Below are 17,596 nucleotides of genomic sequence, written 5' to 3'. Positions count from 1 at the left end.
AGGACTTGTTAGATCTTGTCTCCTTCCCCCAGTCCCTACAGTGGAAACATAATATATCCTACGTTCCTGTAACCCTCTTGCCCTCAACCTTCATTAGTAATTTTCCTTACCCACCTATACCCTTCCCTGATCCCATTCCAGCACTACACAGCCCTCTATTCCACCAACCCACCCACAGTCCTTTTACTTCACTCCTTTTCCGCTGCTGCCCCACCCGCCCATCCCTCCCGCTCCCTCCATCTAACATCTCATCTGCATCTAGCTGCCATAATCTCTTCCCACTTTATCCCTATATGCTCCCTCAAGCAGCACTTTACCGTCCCCTACCCCTACCCTACTATACCTTCCCCTGCATGCCACAGCCTACTTCTTATCCACACCACTCAGTTGCTTCTCCCATCATGCGCTGCTGGTCACAGTCTGGCCTTGGCAGCCAGTGTGTGTGTGTGTGTGTGTGTGTGTGTGTGTGTGTGTGATTTTCTGATGAAGGCCTGTTTGGCCAAAAGCTTTGTTTGATGGTCACTTTGTTGTGCCTAGCTGAGACTCAGCATCTCTGCTATATGGTGAGTAGCAACTATCCTTTTCATTATATTATCAAATACAAATACAGTATATGACATAAAAATTAAATAACATTATTTAACACCCTAATGCACACAAATTAGCACAAAAAGGCACTAACAATGGAAACTTCTACTATAAGGAAATTTGGGATTTGGGGGCGGGGATAGGGAATCAAAAGCACAATTCAGTCATCATGAAGTTCTGTAGAGGCTGCACACCACTAAATAGCTCTCTGTATAGAGTTATGAAGCAAATCATTCTAAACTTTATTCTGACACCCCAACTAATGTAATAATAACTGATACTTTTATCTCCTATTTACACATTAGAAAATCCTAATTTTCCTTAAATGCACTTGTTACTACCATAGTAAATAACATGATGGATAAGATAACATAGCAGTCGTTCAAGCTGAGATCAAGGTTCTTTTAGAGAGGTATATTATTATTTGAAATTTATGCTATACGTACCATTCCAACTTTTCCTTTTTTGGTCACCTGACTTAGTTCAACAGTGGCTCTGGAAAACATGTAAATTGCTCCATTAATTATACGTGAACACAGATCATAAATTATTCTTAATATTGATAAAAACTTCAAATTTAGCTAAAAATAACACCTAAATTGCAGAATGCATGATTACCACAAATAATGTGTAAATGTGAGTATGATCATTGCTATGGATTTATCTGGCAACCTGCTACCAATCTCATGCACAGTCTGCATGCAAGGATGCATGAAAACTACGACATTGAAATCTACAACTAGTAGTTCCCACAACTTTTAATCACCTAAATGTAAAAACAGCTTACACATGAATACTATGCATACAGCAGCGCATAACAAATATAAGAAACTTGCTATGAACTTAATTTCTTGTAACAGTAAACTCATTAAGTACAAATAAAATTACATATAAAGTACATGTATAACTTTCAAACTATCAGCGATAAGTATTTCTTCCTGATTAGTTACAGGGTTAGGCCCAGACAATTACTGGTGACAGATCCATAAACTGAAATATCTTAATATTACAATTACTTTCACAATGTTACATACTTGTAAACTATGTCTTCTTTATTATGGACTACACCCTTTTTTTTCCTTCTACACTAGAAGATATAACCCTCTGACAACCCACATTTGTTTTCAATACAGTGTGTTTCTTATAATGACACTAAATTACAAGAAATAAAATACGCAGAGAAAATCTAACTAAACAGCAAAATACAATTTGATGAAAAAAATGAAGTTGAAAAATTAGCTATGACATTGGATCACACTAATAAAAACTGATATTTCTACACTATCCGAATCAAAATTTCTTCTTCTTCCCATTAACAAAATCATTTATGGTACATGAAAGTTACTTGATCAGTAGGAACTAATAACTAAACTAAAGGCTATAAAAATGATAGTTATTCAAATAACAGTACTCATATATTTAAAGAAAGAAAATAAAGGTAATTTGTACAGTGAGAGCAATGTGTCTGAAGAATGTTTAACAAATTACACTGAGTGACAATCAAAGCATTCTTATTTGTTGTCACTGTTTAAACAGAAAACATGCAGAAAGCACACAGTGAGAAACATTACACACACGAAAAAAACTGCTAATAATATGATTAAGTAACACACACAAAAATATGTAGTGTATTTACAAAATTTCCATAAATATACAATAATGTAATTACTGGGAAATAAATAAAGACTAAATTCCATTACTTTTGCATTTTAAAGCTCAAGAAATTTTCCTTGATTAGCTTATAAAATGCAGAACATTCCTTATTTGTTACAAGCTAAAGTATGCTTAGTCATTATGTCCATGGCTTACTCAACAAATAATTTAACAGAACAAATTAACACTACAAATATCACATAAAAAAAGAAAAGCCATCAACAGCAAAAAGTGATTATGGTGGTGTATGATCTGCCAAGAATATAATTAGAATATATGAGAAATATCCCAAAGACCTACATAATTTGGAACATAAAGAAATAGTTCATTTTATTCTACACAGCTTTTCAATCTCTGGGTACAAAGACATAATGTGTTATTTCAAGGAACAACTGAGTTGATCTAATGCAAACTAGCAGAAAAGGAAGAAACAGTACACATGGGAAGGTGACTTCAAATATGATCTAATGAAAAATCTGATGATGGCATATGCCACCTGAATGCAAGTTGATGTACTGAAAATGTTTTAAATGTCATCCACCACAGACAGCGTAGTGGCACAGCTACCAGAGTGCCATCTGCGTATATCCTCTAACAGGAAATTCTCACAGCCAGAAGGCTCAATTTGGTGAAAACATGTGAAGCACACAGGTAACCATACCACTGAGACGCTCTCGTGCTTTCTACAGGCAACTGAGTGAGTTTGAAAGGGGTCAAACTGCAGCCTACCGAGTGGCCGGATGGTTCTTTTGGAGAATTGCCACTGACATTGGACATGCTGCATCAGATGTGCAACAATACTGGTCAGTGGTCACATGAACATTCTCTCACATGCAGACGTGGTTCTGGATGTCCACACAGCACAGATGCCCAGAAGGATCATCGTACTGTAAGGACAGCAGTGGCAGATAGCTATCACAGAAGACATAAGAGGGTTTGTGAGCCGAGACATGTCAACATGAACTTCTGTGAACTGGTTATTAGAAGTAGGAATATGGGAATGCACATCTCTAACCCGTCTTCCCTCTCACCGCAGCATCAACGTGCATGACTCGACTGGTGCCTTCAGAGGATCACATGGAAGAGGGAATGGCAGGCCCTGGTCTTCAGCGACAAAAGTAGATTCTGCCTGCATGCAGGTGATGGTCGTTTGTGCATATGACATAGACTTGGTGAACGCTGTCTCACAGAGTGCATTCATCCAAGACACACTGGCCCCACCCCAGGTCTTAATGTCTGGGGTGTGATAAGCTACAACTCTTGGTGTTTCTGGAGGGGATGCTAACCAGTGCTTGGCACATGCAGAATGTTGTTAGACCTATTGTTTTCCTGTTTTTGCAGCAGGAAGGTGATGTGTTGTTCCAACAGGATATGGCTAGCTCATACTGCCTGTGAAACTCAATGTGGTCTGCAAAATGTGTCCAACTATTTCCTATGATATAAAGTCCATATTTCTCTCAAAACATTTTCTATTACCAGTTATGCTGCTAGTGTTTGTAAACTAATTTTCAGAGAGTCGTTTTTATTTACATTGTACAAAGAAAATGAAATTTTCTTCTTTAAATACTGTTCATTCCTTAAATTCTTAACTTCAGAAAGAATTACGTAATTATATGAAGACCACATATGGCTGAAAGTTTGTTCACTGTTAAATTTCTGAAACTATGATACCTAAGTTCTGTATCTTGTACACTATCTACCTAGTGGTTTAAATTCCATTCCAACACGCTTAGTATCATATTACTGACTTTTGTCTTCCAGTTGAATTTTGGCGCTGGTGTTCACTCACATGCTGGTCTGTCATTGTATCTACTCAAACCATTTATTTGTCAGGTGATATTCTGCTTTTGAACAGAATACCATTTCAGTTGCAACAAGATTCTCAATTCCTGTATCATTATCTCTTTCTAAATGTAAATCCATTGCACTACGAGTAATTCATGTATCTGTTCTATTATGATACAATTGTCTGCATTTAGATGACTGTATTAAACATTTAACTGTTTGTTGACTCACCAAGCACAGTTAGATTTGAAATAATCTCCCAGTTCAAATGTTGCTACATATTGCCGACAGGATCATACTAATTGTGATGTTTATGTCGCTACCAGCGATGTGGGACAACCTCACAAACAACTGCATGTGAGGCTCTGAAGTATTACTTCTAGAGACCTCTGAAGAGGTTACAAGGTGACTAGGGTAGCTTCAGTTTGCTCCATTCGATTGGAAATAACTCATACTGTATGCTCATATGAGGTTTATCATGTTGTATCTATGTAATGGCTAATGGTGAGGAATAATGCACATCTGGTTAGTCAGATGTACATTGATGGGAACTGTATGATTACACAAGTCCATGGTTTGAAAACAAAGACGATTGTCTGAAACTAGCCACCACAAAGAAATGACTTATCATAACTGTGACGGATAATGACTGAAGAAATGGACTATTATCAAAGAAAAAGCATACAACATTCCCACATGGCCAGCATACTTCAAAGACATGCTGGCAGTGAGCTTAAAGCAAGGAAAAAGGGAAAAAAAGCTTTAATTTTTGCAACCATTTCCCATAAGTACTGCTTATACTGAAACCTCAAAAGAAAATATCTACAAGTAACAGATTATATTTTCATGTTTATTCTACCAGGACATGATCTACTTCTATTATTTGAATGTTTCATTAACTGTGTACCAATTATTGCAAAAAATTTGTAATGAATTTCAATCATTAGCCTAATTACAAAATTAGTTTGACTGCACATCCAATACACATCTATTATCATTACTCGGTTACAGTTTCTCACTGTCTTCTCACACAAAAATCAAGATCACATTCCCAATTAGACGGAAATGGAAAAAAATAAAAAATGTTTCAGTATGACACAAGTTGAATTGGTTTTCATGATTATGTTAGAAAATATTTTGGCTAACATAACACACTGCTCTTTTCTTGCTCTGTCAGTATCACCCACAGCAAAATATAAGGGGTGATCATCAAAACATTTCTGTTAGAGGACGCTGTTGCAGCGTATATGCAACATAGCATAACTCTGATGTGGATACATAAGCACTGACGTGTAGGCATGAGATTAGTGTGGCATTCATATCTTTCTGATGTGCATGCAGTAAATGTGGAAACATGAACTATGGCAATGGTATTAGCAAATATGCTGTTATTCTTTCCTTGGCTCAGAGTCCACCCTGATACCTGAGTGGTCAGCGGATTGTCATACCAAGGGGCCCAGGTTAGATTCCCGGCTGGGTCGGAGATTTTCTCCACTCAGGGACTGGGTGTTGTATTTTCCTCCTCATCTTCATCTCATTCCCATCAACACACGAGTCATCAAAGTGGCATCAACTCAAAAGACTTGGACCAGGGACTGGTCTACCCGTTGGGAGGCCCTAGCCACATGACATTTCATTTCATTTTCTTGGCTCTGAATGACAAACACCAGTAGAAATCCATCAGAGACTTAAGAATGTGTATGGGGGCAGCATGTCTATCAAAAACCACCACTGTGAATGGTGCACAGAGGTGCTGGCAATTCATAACAGCGCACATCCCCATATCACAAAAGTCGTAATGCAGAAGTTATGCCCACTCAAATGCAAGACACTCAGCCACTTGCCATATAGTCCTGATCTTTCCCCATGTGATTATCATGCCTTTGGTCCCTTAAAAAAGGCCTTGAAGGGTTGATGATTTCTGCCAGATGAATGATATGCAGCAGGCAGTTACAGACTTCTTCACACAGCAGGACAGGGTGTTTTACAAACAGGTACCTTCAACCCAGTGCGTTGGTGGGATGATTGGCTAAATGATCACAGTGATTTTGCCTGATTAGCATACTGTATCTGAACTGTGCACCCTATGAACAGAAACTTCTTGATCACCTTGATATTACGGAAAATTTGAAGACCCTCCATACCTCCCTCTCTCTCTCTCTCTCTCTCTCTCTCTCTCTCTCTCTCTCTCTCTCTCTCTCTCTCTCTCGTAAAGTGTTTATAGAAAAACAAAAATCTGAGTAAAGAAAATAAATTTTACCAAACTGCACTGGAAAGAAGGCCAATGTACTGTACTGGAAAGTTGCTAAGAAAAGATTATCAGTTTCAATTATTTGGCATTTACTTTACATACAAATTCTGCAGTAGTTACACAGAGATGAAGAGAGACAGAATAGACTAGCATGAAGAGCTGCATCAAATCAATCTTCAGTTTGAAGGCAACAACACAAGTTATTACACCAATTATTAACAGCTTTTCCGAACAGCACTTTCATCTTGCAAGCGCCTAGCAGGACACTTTACCTTAAAGATCACCTTGAGTGTGTCAAAGGGGCAAGAGAAATCAATGTTGATGTTAGAGCTATTCAACATTAGCTATCAGAGCACAAGCATATACACCACAGATGAGGAGTCTGCTTAAAAAAGGACACAAGATACAGACTTATAACAAAACAGATTACTCTTCATAATAGTAAGAAAATTCATGCCAAGCTGACTAAAGCATGCACGAATTTTCCATGCCAATATAAAGGTCAATAACAATAATCAGATGCAATAATGTCACCATAACACTGGGCAACAGTACCCTGAAAGCATCTAAAACAGGATGTTCAAAAGTATAGCTATGTAGCTGTCTACATTTCCAACAGAAGAGAAGTGTTTACATATTAGTTGTTGCAATGGCTGAAGCTGATTTAACAGCCACAAAGATTTTGAAACACAGCTGAATCTTCACCTTTCCAGATTTTTTTTTTTTTTAAAAAAGCAATTGTTTTACTTAGGAGGAAAAAAATACATAAAATCACACTCAATCAAAGGTACAGATGTGCAGACACTGAATGGAAGACTAAGTCATTCTAGCCAGTATATAAAGAATCAATGGACTAAAGTTCAGACTTAGTTCAGGGTAATACCAAAAATGAGCTACTGGCAACTGACAGGTGCAATTGGAATGAACATGCACATAACCCCCCCTCCCCCCCCCCCCCAACAAAGAGGCGGCAGAGGGGGAGGGGGGGGGGGAGAGGGAGGGGTTATGTGCATGTTCATTCCAATTGCACCTGTCAGTTGCCAGTAGCTCATTTTTGATATTACCCTGAACTAAGTCTGAACTTTAGTCTCTCTCACGCTGCCAGCAGATAGGCTATAACCTGTCAAATATCCAGTGACATGTAACGTCCTATGTATGTGTGTACTATGTCATTTTGCTTCCACCAAATGCAATAACATGAAGTCAGAATCACTACATTTAAGACTTCTGCTCAGCGGGGCCACAGTGGACTACTGATATGCCATGCACGACACATTTCTTTGCTGTCCTCCAAAATTCATTCCATATAGGGCCACCATGACACAATGTTTTTCATAACTCTCAAAGATCCCGCCACTGCTCGAGATGCGTGTAAATGAGTTTTAGGGCTAAGTATTATCACCCTTAATATAAAATATCCTTAATGTAAATGGTATACATACTGCCAAAGGACTGCAGCCGTGCCACAACATATTATATCTGTATGCAATATAGTGCTTGTTCGTCTATGGAAGGCGTTACTACAAGCCATGTCAGACAGCCTGATACACAACGCCGGGAACCTTTGTGCTACGGCAGAAGACACTATGCTGGTAGTCCACAGATTACCATCAAGGAAAGACCACACACAGGAAGTATTCTAATTCTTGATTAAAAAAAGAAATAAAATGAAAAAAAGTTACTCAAACACATATATTATCAAATATGAAGACCACCACAATATCATGATGCGAAATCTAAGTCCTCAAGTTATCACATTGTGAGGCCCCAGATGGAACAATAAATACTGATCCTGCCACAACTCTTGGGCAACATCTCCAGCTATGATTTGCAAATACAGAGCTCAGCTCTACCACCTACAGCCAGTACAGCATTTGTCATGAATACAATAATTACACTATGTGATCCAAAGTATCCGGACACCCCCAAAAACATACGTTTTTCATATTAGGTGCATTGTGCTCCCATCTACTGCAAGGTACTCCATATCAGCAACCTCAGTAGTCATTAGACATCTTGAGAGAGCAGAATGGGGCATTCTGCGGAACTCATGGACTTCGAATGTGGTCAGTTGATATGGTGTCATACGTCTGTACTGAGATTTTCACACTCCTAAACATCCCTAGGTCAACTGTTTCTGACGTGATAGTGAAGTGGAAACGTGAAGGGACATGTACAGCACAAAAGCATACGGGCCGACCTCATCTGCTGACTGACAGAGACTGCCAACAGTTTAAGAAGGTCATAATGTGTAATAGGCAGTCATCTATCCAGACCATCACACAGGAATTCCAAACTGCATCAGGAGCCACTGCAAGTACTACAACAGTTAGGCGGGAGGTGAGAAAACTTGGATTTCATGGTCAAACGGCTGCTCATAAGCCACATATCACGCTGGGTAATGCCAAGTGACACCTTGCTTGGTGTAAGGAGTGTAAACATTGGATGATTGAAAAATGGAAATCCGTTGTGTGGAGGGACGAATCATGGTACACAATGTGGCGGTCCGATGGCAGGGTGTGGATATGGCGAATACCCAGTGAACATCATCTGCCAGCATGTGTAATGCAAACAGTAAAATTTGGAGGCGGTGGTGTTATTGTGTTGTCATGTTTTTCATGGAGGGGGCTTGTACCCCTTGTTGTTTTGCACGGCACTATTACAGCACAGGCTTAAATTGATGTTTTAAGCACCTTCTTGCTTCCAACTGTTGAAGAGCAATTCAGGGATGGCGACTGCATCTTTCAACACAATTGAGCACCTGTTCATAATGCATGGCCTGTGGTGGAGTGGTTACACGACAATAACATCCCTGTAATGGACTGGCCTGCACAGAGTCCTGACCTGAATCCTACAGAACACCTTTGGGGTGTTTTGGAACGTCGACTTTATGCCGGTCCTCACTGAGTGACATTAATACCTCTCCTCAGTGCAGCACTTCATGAGGAATGGGCTGCCATTCCCCAAGAAACCTTCCAGCACCTGATTGAACATATGCCTGCGAGAGTGGAAGGTGTCAAAGGCTAAGGGTGGGCCAACACCATACTGAATTCCAACATTACTGATGGAGGGTGCCACGAACTTTTAAGTCATTTTCAGCCAGGTGTCAGCATACTTTTGATCATGCAGTGTACCTTCTCACTACACCACCTTTTTGGATGATCACTATGGGCCTGTTGGTGTCTGGACCACTCTTTGGCTGGTTACTTGTTCCTTAACGGATAATTATCAATAAAAGGTGTAAAGGTAGCCACTCACCAAATAGCTGATTAGACTACAGGTATAAAAACAAGACAATGTCCTTCCTTGGAAACTAGCAAACTAACAAAACACTACCGTCACTTGTGACACAACAGGACAGTAGAAAATTATGCAGTTAACTTTTTTGTATGCTTTTACAGTTTCATTCTTAAATCCTTTGCACATTTGTATATTTAAAAGGAGTAGTCCCGCATTTTAATCAATTGTGTAGGGTAGATTCATGCACTCTCTAGAGCAGTTGTCATTTGTTTTCGGCAACTTGTGACTGTTGCAAACAGACCTGTTAGGCTCCATTGGCTGCTTGTGACACATTGGGAGAGCAGCAAGTTATGTATTTAGCTTTTTCTGTGGGCTTTTCCAGTTTAATTCTCAAATTAGTAGTAGCAGGATGGACAGGGTGTGCATGTGCTGTGTACAGATGAAGGAGGAGCTGGCTGCAGTTTGTGAACAGATGAATACGGTGCAGGCCAGGGTCAACCATCTGCAGGCTGCTGCCTCAGGGTGTAGCAGTGGCAGAGAGACTGGTGCATCACATGGGACACCACAGGTATCGCTTGTTTCACTCAGAGGTTCTGTTACCAATGCACCTTACAGTGTACGTGAAGTTGAGGATCTGCCTTCACTGCAGGATGAGCGACAGGTTGTAACAAGTTCAAACTGTTTGAAGGTCAAAGTCAATGTGGGGTCTGGAAGTCTGGCTTTATCCATTCACTCTGTGGATGGGCAGGCGTCAGCTCCTCCATCGGGGTGCAAACAGACACATGGGGTGAGGGGTTTACTGGTTATCAAAAGCTCCAATGTTAGGTGCATAGGAAAATAGTGTCCAGGGGCTGGAAAGAAACTGAATATGTGCTTGGTACATCTGTTGGGGAATCTCATCTAAGATGTGGAGGAGGCCCTGCCTACGGCTATTGGGGGTGCAAGGTATAGTCATCTGCAGGTTGTGGCCCGTGTCACCCTAGCCTTGTTGATGGATGCAAGCAGGGTGGTATTATACCCAGAGCTGATCAGGGTCCTTTGGTTTGAAGGCGAGTGGATGGCCTCAACAAGAGGCTCCTTCAATTCTATGATGGTATTGGCTGCAGATTTCTGGATCTGTGTTGTGAGGTTGAGAACTGTAGGGTTCTCCTTGGCAGGTCAGGTGTGCACTATACACAGGAAGCATTTACTCAGATAGCAGAGGGCTTGTGGAGTGCACAAATGTTTTAAGGCTAAGTGATAGTTTGAGTGGTTCATGGTGTGGGTTCCTGTAGTCATGTCCTAGTTCATGAACCACGGGCAATGTGTGAGTGGCCAAGTAAGTGGTCCCGACAGTCGGGATACCAGTTACTTTGGAATAAGGCTGGGCATCTCGGACATATTCTGAGTCGTGGTCACCTTTGCGCTCATACGGCAAAGACTACCAAATCCACCGGTTAGTCCCTCAGCCGTTAGGGGTAAAACCCAATGGGACTCGGGGCAAGTAAGGCTAGCAACCTGCTTCCCTGGTACTTTAAATATGATGCTGGCAACAATCACAGCAAAATGCCTCGGAACTTTGGAGGTGACAGAGTCCCACCTCCAACTGACAAACCAGGGACTCCTAAGATACGACTTGGCAAACAAATGGTAATGAGATGGGGAGCTATTAATATCAATGGGGGCTACTCTGGGAAGAAGGTAGAGCTGGCAGAGGCTGCAAGTAAGATGGGGCTGGACGTTTTAGCTGTTAGTGACATTCGGGTAAGGGGTGAGAAAGAAGAGGTAGTGGGAGAATACAAGGTCTACCTGTCAGGAGTCAAAGCAGGAATAGCACAATGGGGTGTAGGGCTTTACATCAGGAAAGAAATGGAACCCAGCGTAGTTGCAATAAGGTATGTAAATGAACGACTGATGTGGATAGATCTGACAGTGTCTAGCAAGAAAATTAGGATTGTGTCAGTATATTCGCATTGTGAAGGGACAGATCAAGATAAGATGGATAGTTTTTATGAGGCACTCAGTGATGTAGTTGTTAGAGTAAAGGACAAGGACAGTGTTCTGCTCATGGGTGATTTTAACGCCAGGATTGGAAATCGAACAGAAGGGTATGAAAAGGTTATGGGTAAATTTGGAGAGGATATGGAGGCCAACAGGAACGGAAAACAACTCTTGGATTTTTGTGCCAGTATGGGCTTAGTAATCACAAACTCCTTTTTTAAACATCAGAACATTCACCGGTATACTTGGGAAGGCAGGGGAACCAGATCTGTCATTGACTATATAATAACAGATTAGGAATTCAGGAAGGCTGTGAGGGACACACGTGTATTCAGGGGATTCTTTGATGACACTGATCATTATTTAATCTGCAGTGAAATTGGGATTGTGAGGCCGAAAGTGCAGGAGGTCAGGTCCATATGTAGGAGGATAAGAGTGGAGAAACTTCAGGATAAGGAAATCAGGCACAAGTACATAACAGCGATCTCAGAAAGGTACCAGTTAGTTGAGTGTAGTCAATTACAGTCATTGGAAAAGGAATGGACAAGGTACAGGGACACAGTACTAGAAGTGGCTAAAGAATGTCTTGGAACAGTAGTGTGTAAAAGTAGGATGAAGCAAACAGCTTGGTGGAATGATACAGTCAAGGCAGCCTGTAAAAGGAAAAAGAAGGCGTATCAAAAATGGTTACATACCAGAACCCAAGTAGACAGAGAAAGTTATGTTGAAGAAAGAAACAAAGCCAAACAGATAATTGCAGCATCCAAGAAGAAATCATGGAAAGACTTTGGAAACAGGTTGGAGACTATGGGTCAAGCTGCTGGAAAACCATTCTGGAGTGTAATTAGCAGTCTTCGAAAGGGAGGTAAGAAGGAAATGACAAGTATTTTGGACAGGTCAGGAAAACTGCTGGTGAATCCTGTGGATGCCTTGGGCAGATGGAGGGAATATTTTGAAGAGTTGCTCAATGTAGGTGAAAATGCGATCAGTAATGTTTCAGATTTCGAGGTAGAATGGGATAGGAATGACGATGGAAATAGGATCACATTTGAGGAAGTGGAAAAAATGGTCAATAGATTGCAGTGCAATAAAGCGGCTGGGGTGGATGAAATTAAGTCGGAACTCATCAAATACAGTGGAATGTCAGGTCTTAAATGGCTACACAGGATAATTGAAATGGCCTGGGAGTCGGGACAGGTTCCATCAGACTGGACAAAAGCAGTAATCACACCAATCTTTAAACATGGATACAGAAAAGATTGTAACAACTACAGAGGTATCTCTTTAATCAGCGTTGTGGGTAAAATCTTCTCAGGTATTGTTGAAAGGAAAGTGCGAGTATTAGTTGAGGACCAATTGGATGAAAATCAGTGTGGGTTTAGGCCTCTTAGAGGCTGTCAGGACCAGATCTTTAGCTTACGGCAAATAATGGAGAAGTGTTATGAGTGGAACAGGGAATTGTACCTATGCTTTATAGATCTAGAAAAGGCATATGACCGGGTTCCTAGGAGGAAGTTATTGTCTGTTCTACAAGATTATGGAATAGGAGGCAAACTTTTGCAAGCAATTAAAGGTCTTTACACGGATAGTCAGGCAGCAGTTAGAGTTGATGGTAAATTGAGTTCATGGTTCAGAGTAGTTTCAGGGGTAAGACAAGGCTGCAACCTGTCTCCACTGTTGTTCATATTATTTATGGATCATATGTTGAAAACAATAGACTGGCTGGGTGAGATTAAGATATGTGAACACAAAATAAGCAGTCTTGCATATGCGGATGACTTAGTTGTGATGGCAGATTCGATTGAAAGTTTGCAAAGTAGTATTTCAGAGCTAGATCAGAAATGTAAGGACTATGGTACGAAGATTAGCATCTCCAAAACGAAAGTAATGTCAGTGGGAAAGAGATATAAACGGATTGAGTGCCAAATAGGAGGAACAAAGTTAGAACAAGTGGACAGTTTCAAGTACTTAGGATGCATATTCTCACAGGATGGCAACATAGTGAAAGAACTGGAAGCGAGGTGTAGCAAAGCTAATGCAGTGAGCGCTCAGCTACGATCTACTCTCTTCTGCAAGAAGGAAGTCAGTATCAAGACTAAGTTATATGTGCGCCGTTCAATCTTTCGACCAACTTTGTTGTATGGGAGTGAAAGCTGGGTGGATTCAGGTTACCTTATCAACAAGGTTGAGGTTACGGATATGAAAGTAGCTAGGATGATTGCAGGTACTAGTAGATGGGAACAATGGCAGGAGGGTGTCCACAATGAGGAAATCAAAGAAAAACTGGGAATGCACCTGGATTCGGTTAAGAATGATTTTGAAGTAATAGGTTTAACATCAGAAGAAGCACCAATGTTAGCACTGAATAGGGGATCATGGAGGAACTGTATAAGGGGGGCTATGCTCCAGACTGAACGCTGAAAGGCATAATCAGTCTTAAATGATGATGATGATGATGAGTGATAGTTTGAGTTTCTCTGATAAACACTCATTAGTTGACATGAAGAGAGCAAAATCATTCTGCAACCAAAGTAAGGGGACTGCAGCTGTCAAATTTTTAACTGTGAATTGCTGAACCATTCGTAACAGAGTTCCTGAATTTACTACCATCCGGGGAAGTTGTCACACTAAAATTACTCTCGGAATTAAGAGCTGGATGAAAGCCGAAGTAGAGGGCTCCGACATATTTAATGAAGCATGGAATGTACATCTGAAAGACAGGTTAGACATCATAGGAGGGCAAATGTTAACTGCAGTCAACAAGAAAAAATGTATCTATTGATTTGAAATTGAGGCTAACTGTGAAATTATTTGGACATGAGTAATCGGTCTAGGTGAACTCAAGTTAATCAATGGATGTTTATACTGGTTATCCGATTCCACCATAACAGTTGTAGAATCATCAAAGAAAGTGCTCAATAGTGCAGAAATACTTTGATTATGTAATACTAGTTGGAGGCAACTTTACTCTGTTGAGTATAGACTGGGACATCTATTGATTCATTGCAGGTGGTAGAGACAGTCAGTTTTGTGAACACATTTTCCGAAAAGTGTCTTGAGCAGCTGGTTCAACAACCAACATGAAATGTGGGCTGCAAATAGGCCTGACTTGATGACAAGTGTCATTATCAAGACAGCAATTAGTGATCATGATGTCATTATAGTGAAAATGGCTACTAAAGTCAATAAATCATTCAAGAAGGGTAGGAGAGCACTTATGCTGGAAAGAGCAAATAAGCAGTTGTTAGCATACAATTTATTCAGTGAATGGACATCATTTAGCTTCACTATGATGGCTGTAAAGGAATTATGAACAAAGTTTACAATCTGATGGTAAATCACTTTCTGGAGAAATATGTAACAGGACTAAGGATGCTTAAGATTCACAGTGTAACATGCTGAGGAGGCAGAGACTGTTGACTTTCAGGTTAAAAAAGAACACGGAAATGTTGACAGACAGAAGTTGTGGAAATTTGTGAATGTATAAAAAGATCAATGTGTGAAACATAAAACAACTTCCACTGACATTTGTGCTGTTTGTTTGTTGTCCAAAAGCTAGCAACGATTTCAATCTTGTTTATGTGCCTAATCACCCACTCAGTGCCTAAACTATGTGGAGAATAGTTTCATTTACTACTTCCATCACTTGTATCCCTCCAGTGTTTTCCAAATTTCATTAATAATTAATTAGCCAGACACATGTTATTTGCATAATAGTGACAGAAATTTATGAATGACTTTGAACATATTATTTGTATAATGGTGACACAAACTTATGAGAAGTATGTTTTAACATATCAATAACATGATCTTTTTTTTCAATTGAATGTTCAATTATATGCATTGCTCAAGATTAATAAATTTCTAACCTGTTTAAACTTGGCAGAGCAACAGAAAAAAGGAATTATGACCTTTTTTACAATACAAAATGAAATGAAGTGATTTTTTTTTAAGTTTGTGGACATCAATTAATGGATGAATTTGAAACTGACAGATCAAAACTGAGTACTGAGCTGAGATTCAATCTTAAACCTTGCCCTTCAAAGTGCTCATATTTTATTTCCCTGTGGCAACCTCAATGTTGCCTCTGTCTTTGATGAACACTCACCATCTAAGACAATGTATTAAGCTATACTACTCAAAAAGTCTTGACTCTCCATCGTACTCTATTAACAAAGATCAAAGTATAAGGAATAGTTTATCAAATATGACTGGCTCAAGCACTTTTTCAGAAGTATGGGAATGTAGAATCCACCTATTTTCCTGCATCCACTGTTAGCATGATTTTTTGTTTGAAAAGGGCAATCTGTGTTTCATGTGAACAATGCTTTCTAAATCTGTGCTGCTTTATGGACAGATACAAGACAAAATTAAGTTAAAATTATACATGTAACAGTGGCTCAGTTTCTTTAGGGAGTGATAGTGATGGCTGTAAAATCTGTGCAAAAAAGGTTAAAAAGAGGGTTTACTATATCTCAACTTCAAATGCTGGCACCACGACAAATGTGTAAGAGTAAATCTGAAATACGTAAAAGATGAACATGAGAGGACATGCCATCAGTGCTTAGTAAGTGCATTGAAAAATGAAATAATGAACATGCCAAAGCAAAGGAAAAATAGCAGATGTGCTAACAGAGTATATAGTGACAATTCAAAATATCAAGAGCTTGTGAGGGAATACAAAGAGTTCAAAATTAAATATAAAGCATTTGATTGGAAACATCACCTAGCCAAAGACAACAGTGTTGTTAACAGTCATTCCATGCAGGAGATACAACATGTACCCAACAAAAGAAGTAAACATGCACTACATATGAGTACAGCCTCAGTGATACCACGATCAAACAAATTGTCAGCACTAGACACCGACTGTGGCAATACAACAAACACACATGAAGCAAAAAGCAAAAGCAATGACAAAACTTCCAATAAAGAATAAAAAAAGACCCCCAAACACAAAGATGCAGCAAGGAATTCCTGCTGTAAGCTAACAGTCAAGGGAAAGATGTCCCCACCCTCATTCGTAAAAATATACATTCCAAGCATTCCATTTTCATAAAGTTAAGCCTGGTGTCACCTCAAATGCAGTGGTAAAGAATATTACAGCAGAGACAAGTCAACTACAAAAGACAAACACGTTGTGATTATAGGTGGCAGCAATGAAGTGTATAAAAGTGAAAGCAAGACATCCCTCCAATGTTTTTGAAACTTATTGCCTGAACTATTCAATATGAACACTGTTATCACAAATGTTCGAGTGTGACATGATCTGCCACAATGGTCATTTGTAAATAAAGAGGGGCTACAGATCTGACAAGGAGATCACACGGCAACCCATATTATAGATGCACAACTCGAGACACCATGTCACCTCAGTGTGCCAAGTTTGAATTTATGGAAGTGAATAAGCAGGAAGTATGGAAGATAATATGCATGGCAATGAAAAATTTTTCAATGGAGTGGAATGGTATAACCAGTGCTATTACTAAAGTATGCTTAAAAGGACTCTCAAAAACCTCTCACCCATCTAATTGATTACAGCATTACAGAAAACATCTATCCGGCTGTTCTAAAAATGAGTGTCATAAAATTATTTTATAAAAATGGAAGTATGGATGATATCTTCGACTATAGACCAATATTATTAATTTCCTCTTTTAGTAAGATATTTGAAAGTATTATCCTTTGTCAGCTTAGTGCCTTTTTCACAACACAAAAGCTGGTAGCAGATTCTCGGCATGACTTTAGAAAAGAGATAAGCACAACCACAGCAGTTAAAAAGTTCTTCTCTGAATTGTACTGCCTGTTGGACCAGAGGATGCAGACTTTAGCTATATTTTTTGACATGGCAAGAGCTTTCAACACTGTAAACTGTAGGTTACTTCTAAAACACCTGAGGTCATACTGTATTGTGGGGATCCATCTTTGAATCTACTAGCCACATACCTGCTGAATCAAAAGCAATGCACTAAACTGACAAATAAATTACACAATAAAGTTATAAACTGTCAAGTCACTGGTGAGACAGGAATACAAGGTGTATCTCGGCACTCAATCCTTAGCCCCTTCCCCCTTCCTCATATATATTAATGACACTGC

At 39.7% G+C, this 17,596-nt stretch overlaps 1 protein-coding gene across 2 annotated transcripts in view; it reads right to left on the bottom strand.

Moving 5' to 3' along the window:
• Positions 1-17,596, bottom strand: part of LOC124721308 (extended synaptotagmin-2-B) — a 192,070-nt gene that overhangs the window by 51,058 nt on the left and 123,416 nt on the right. For both annotated transcript variants that reach the window (XM_047246219.1, XM_047246220.1), the window contains exon 10: positions 1,035-1,083. In XM_047246219.1, the coding sequence (XP_047102175.1) occupies positions 1,035-1,083 (49 nt within the window). The remainder of the gene's footprint in view (positions 1-1,034; positions 1,084-17,596) is intronic.

The sequence above is a fragment of the Schistocerca piceifrons genome, chromosome X, assembly GCF_021461385.2.
Source record: "Schistocerca piceifrons isolate TAMUIC-IGC-003096 chromosome X, iqSchPice1.1, whole genome shotgun sequence".
Classification (NCBI taxonomy): domain Eukaryota; kingdom Metazoa; phylum Arthropoda; class Insecta; order Orthoptera; family Acrididae; genus Schistocerca; species Schistocerca piceifrons.
This window is presented reverse-complemented; position numbering and strand designations above follow the sequence as displayed.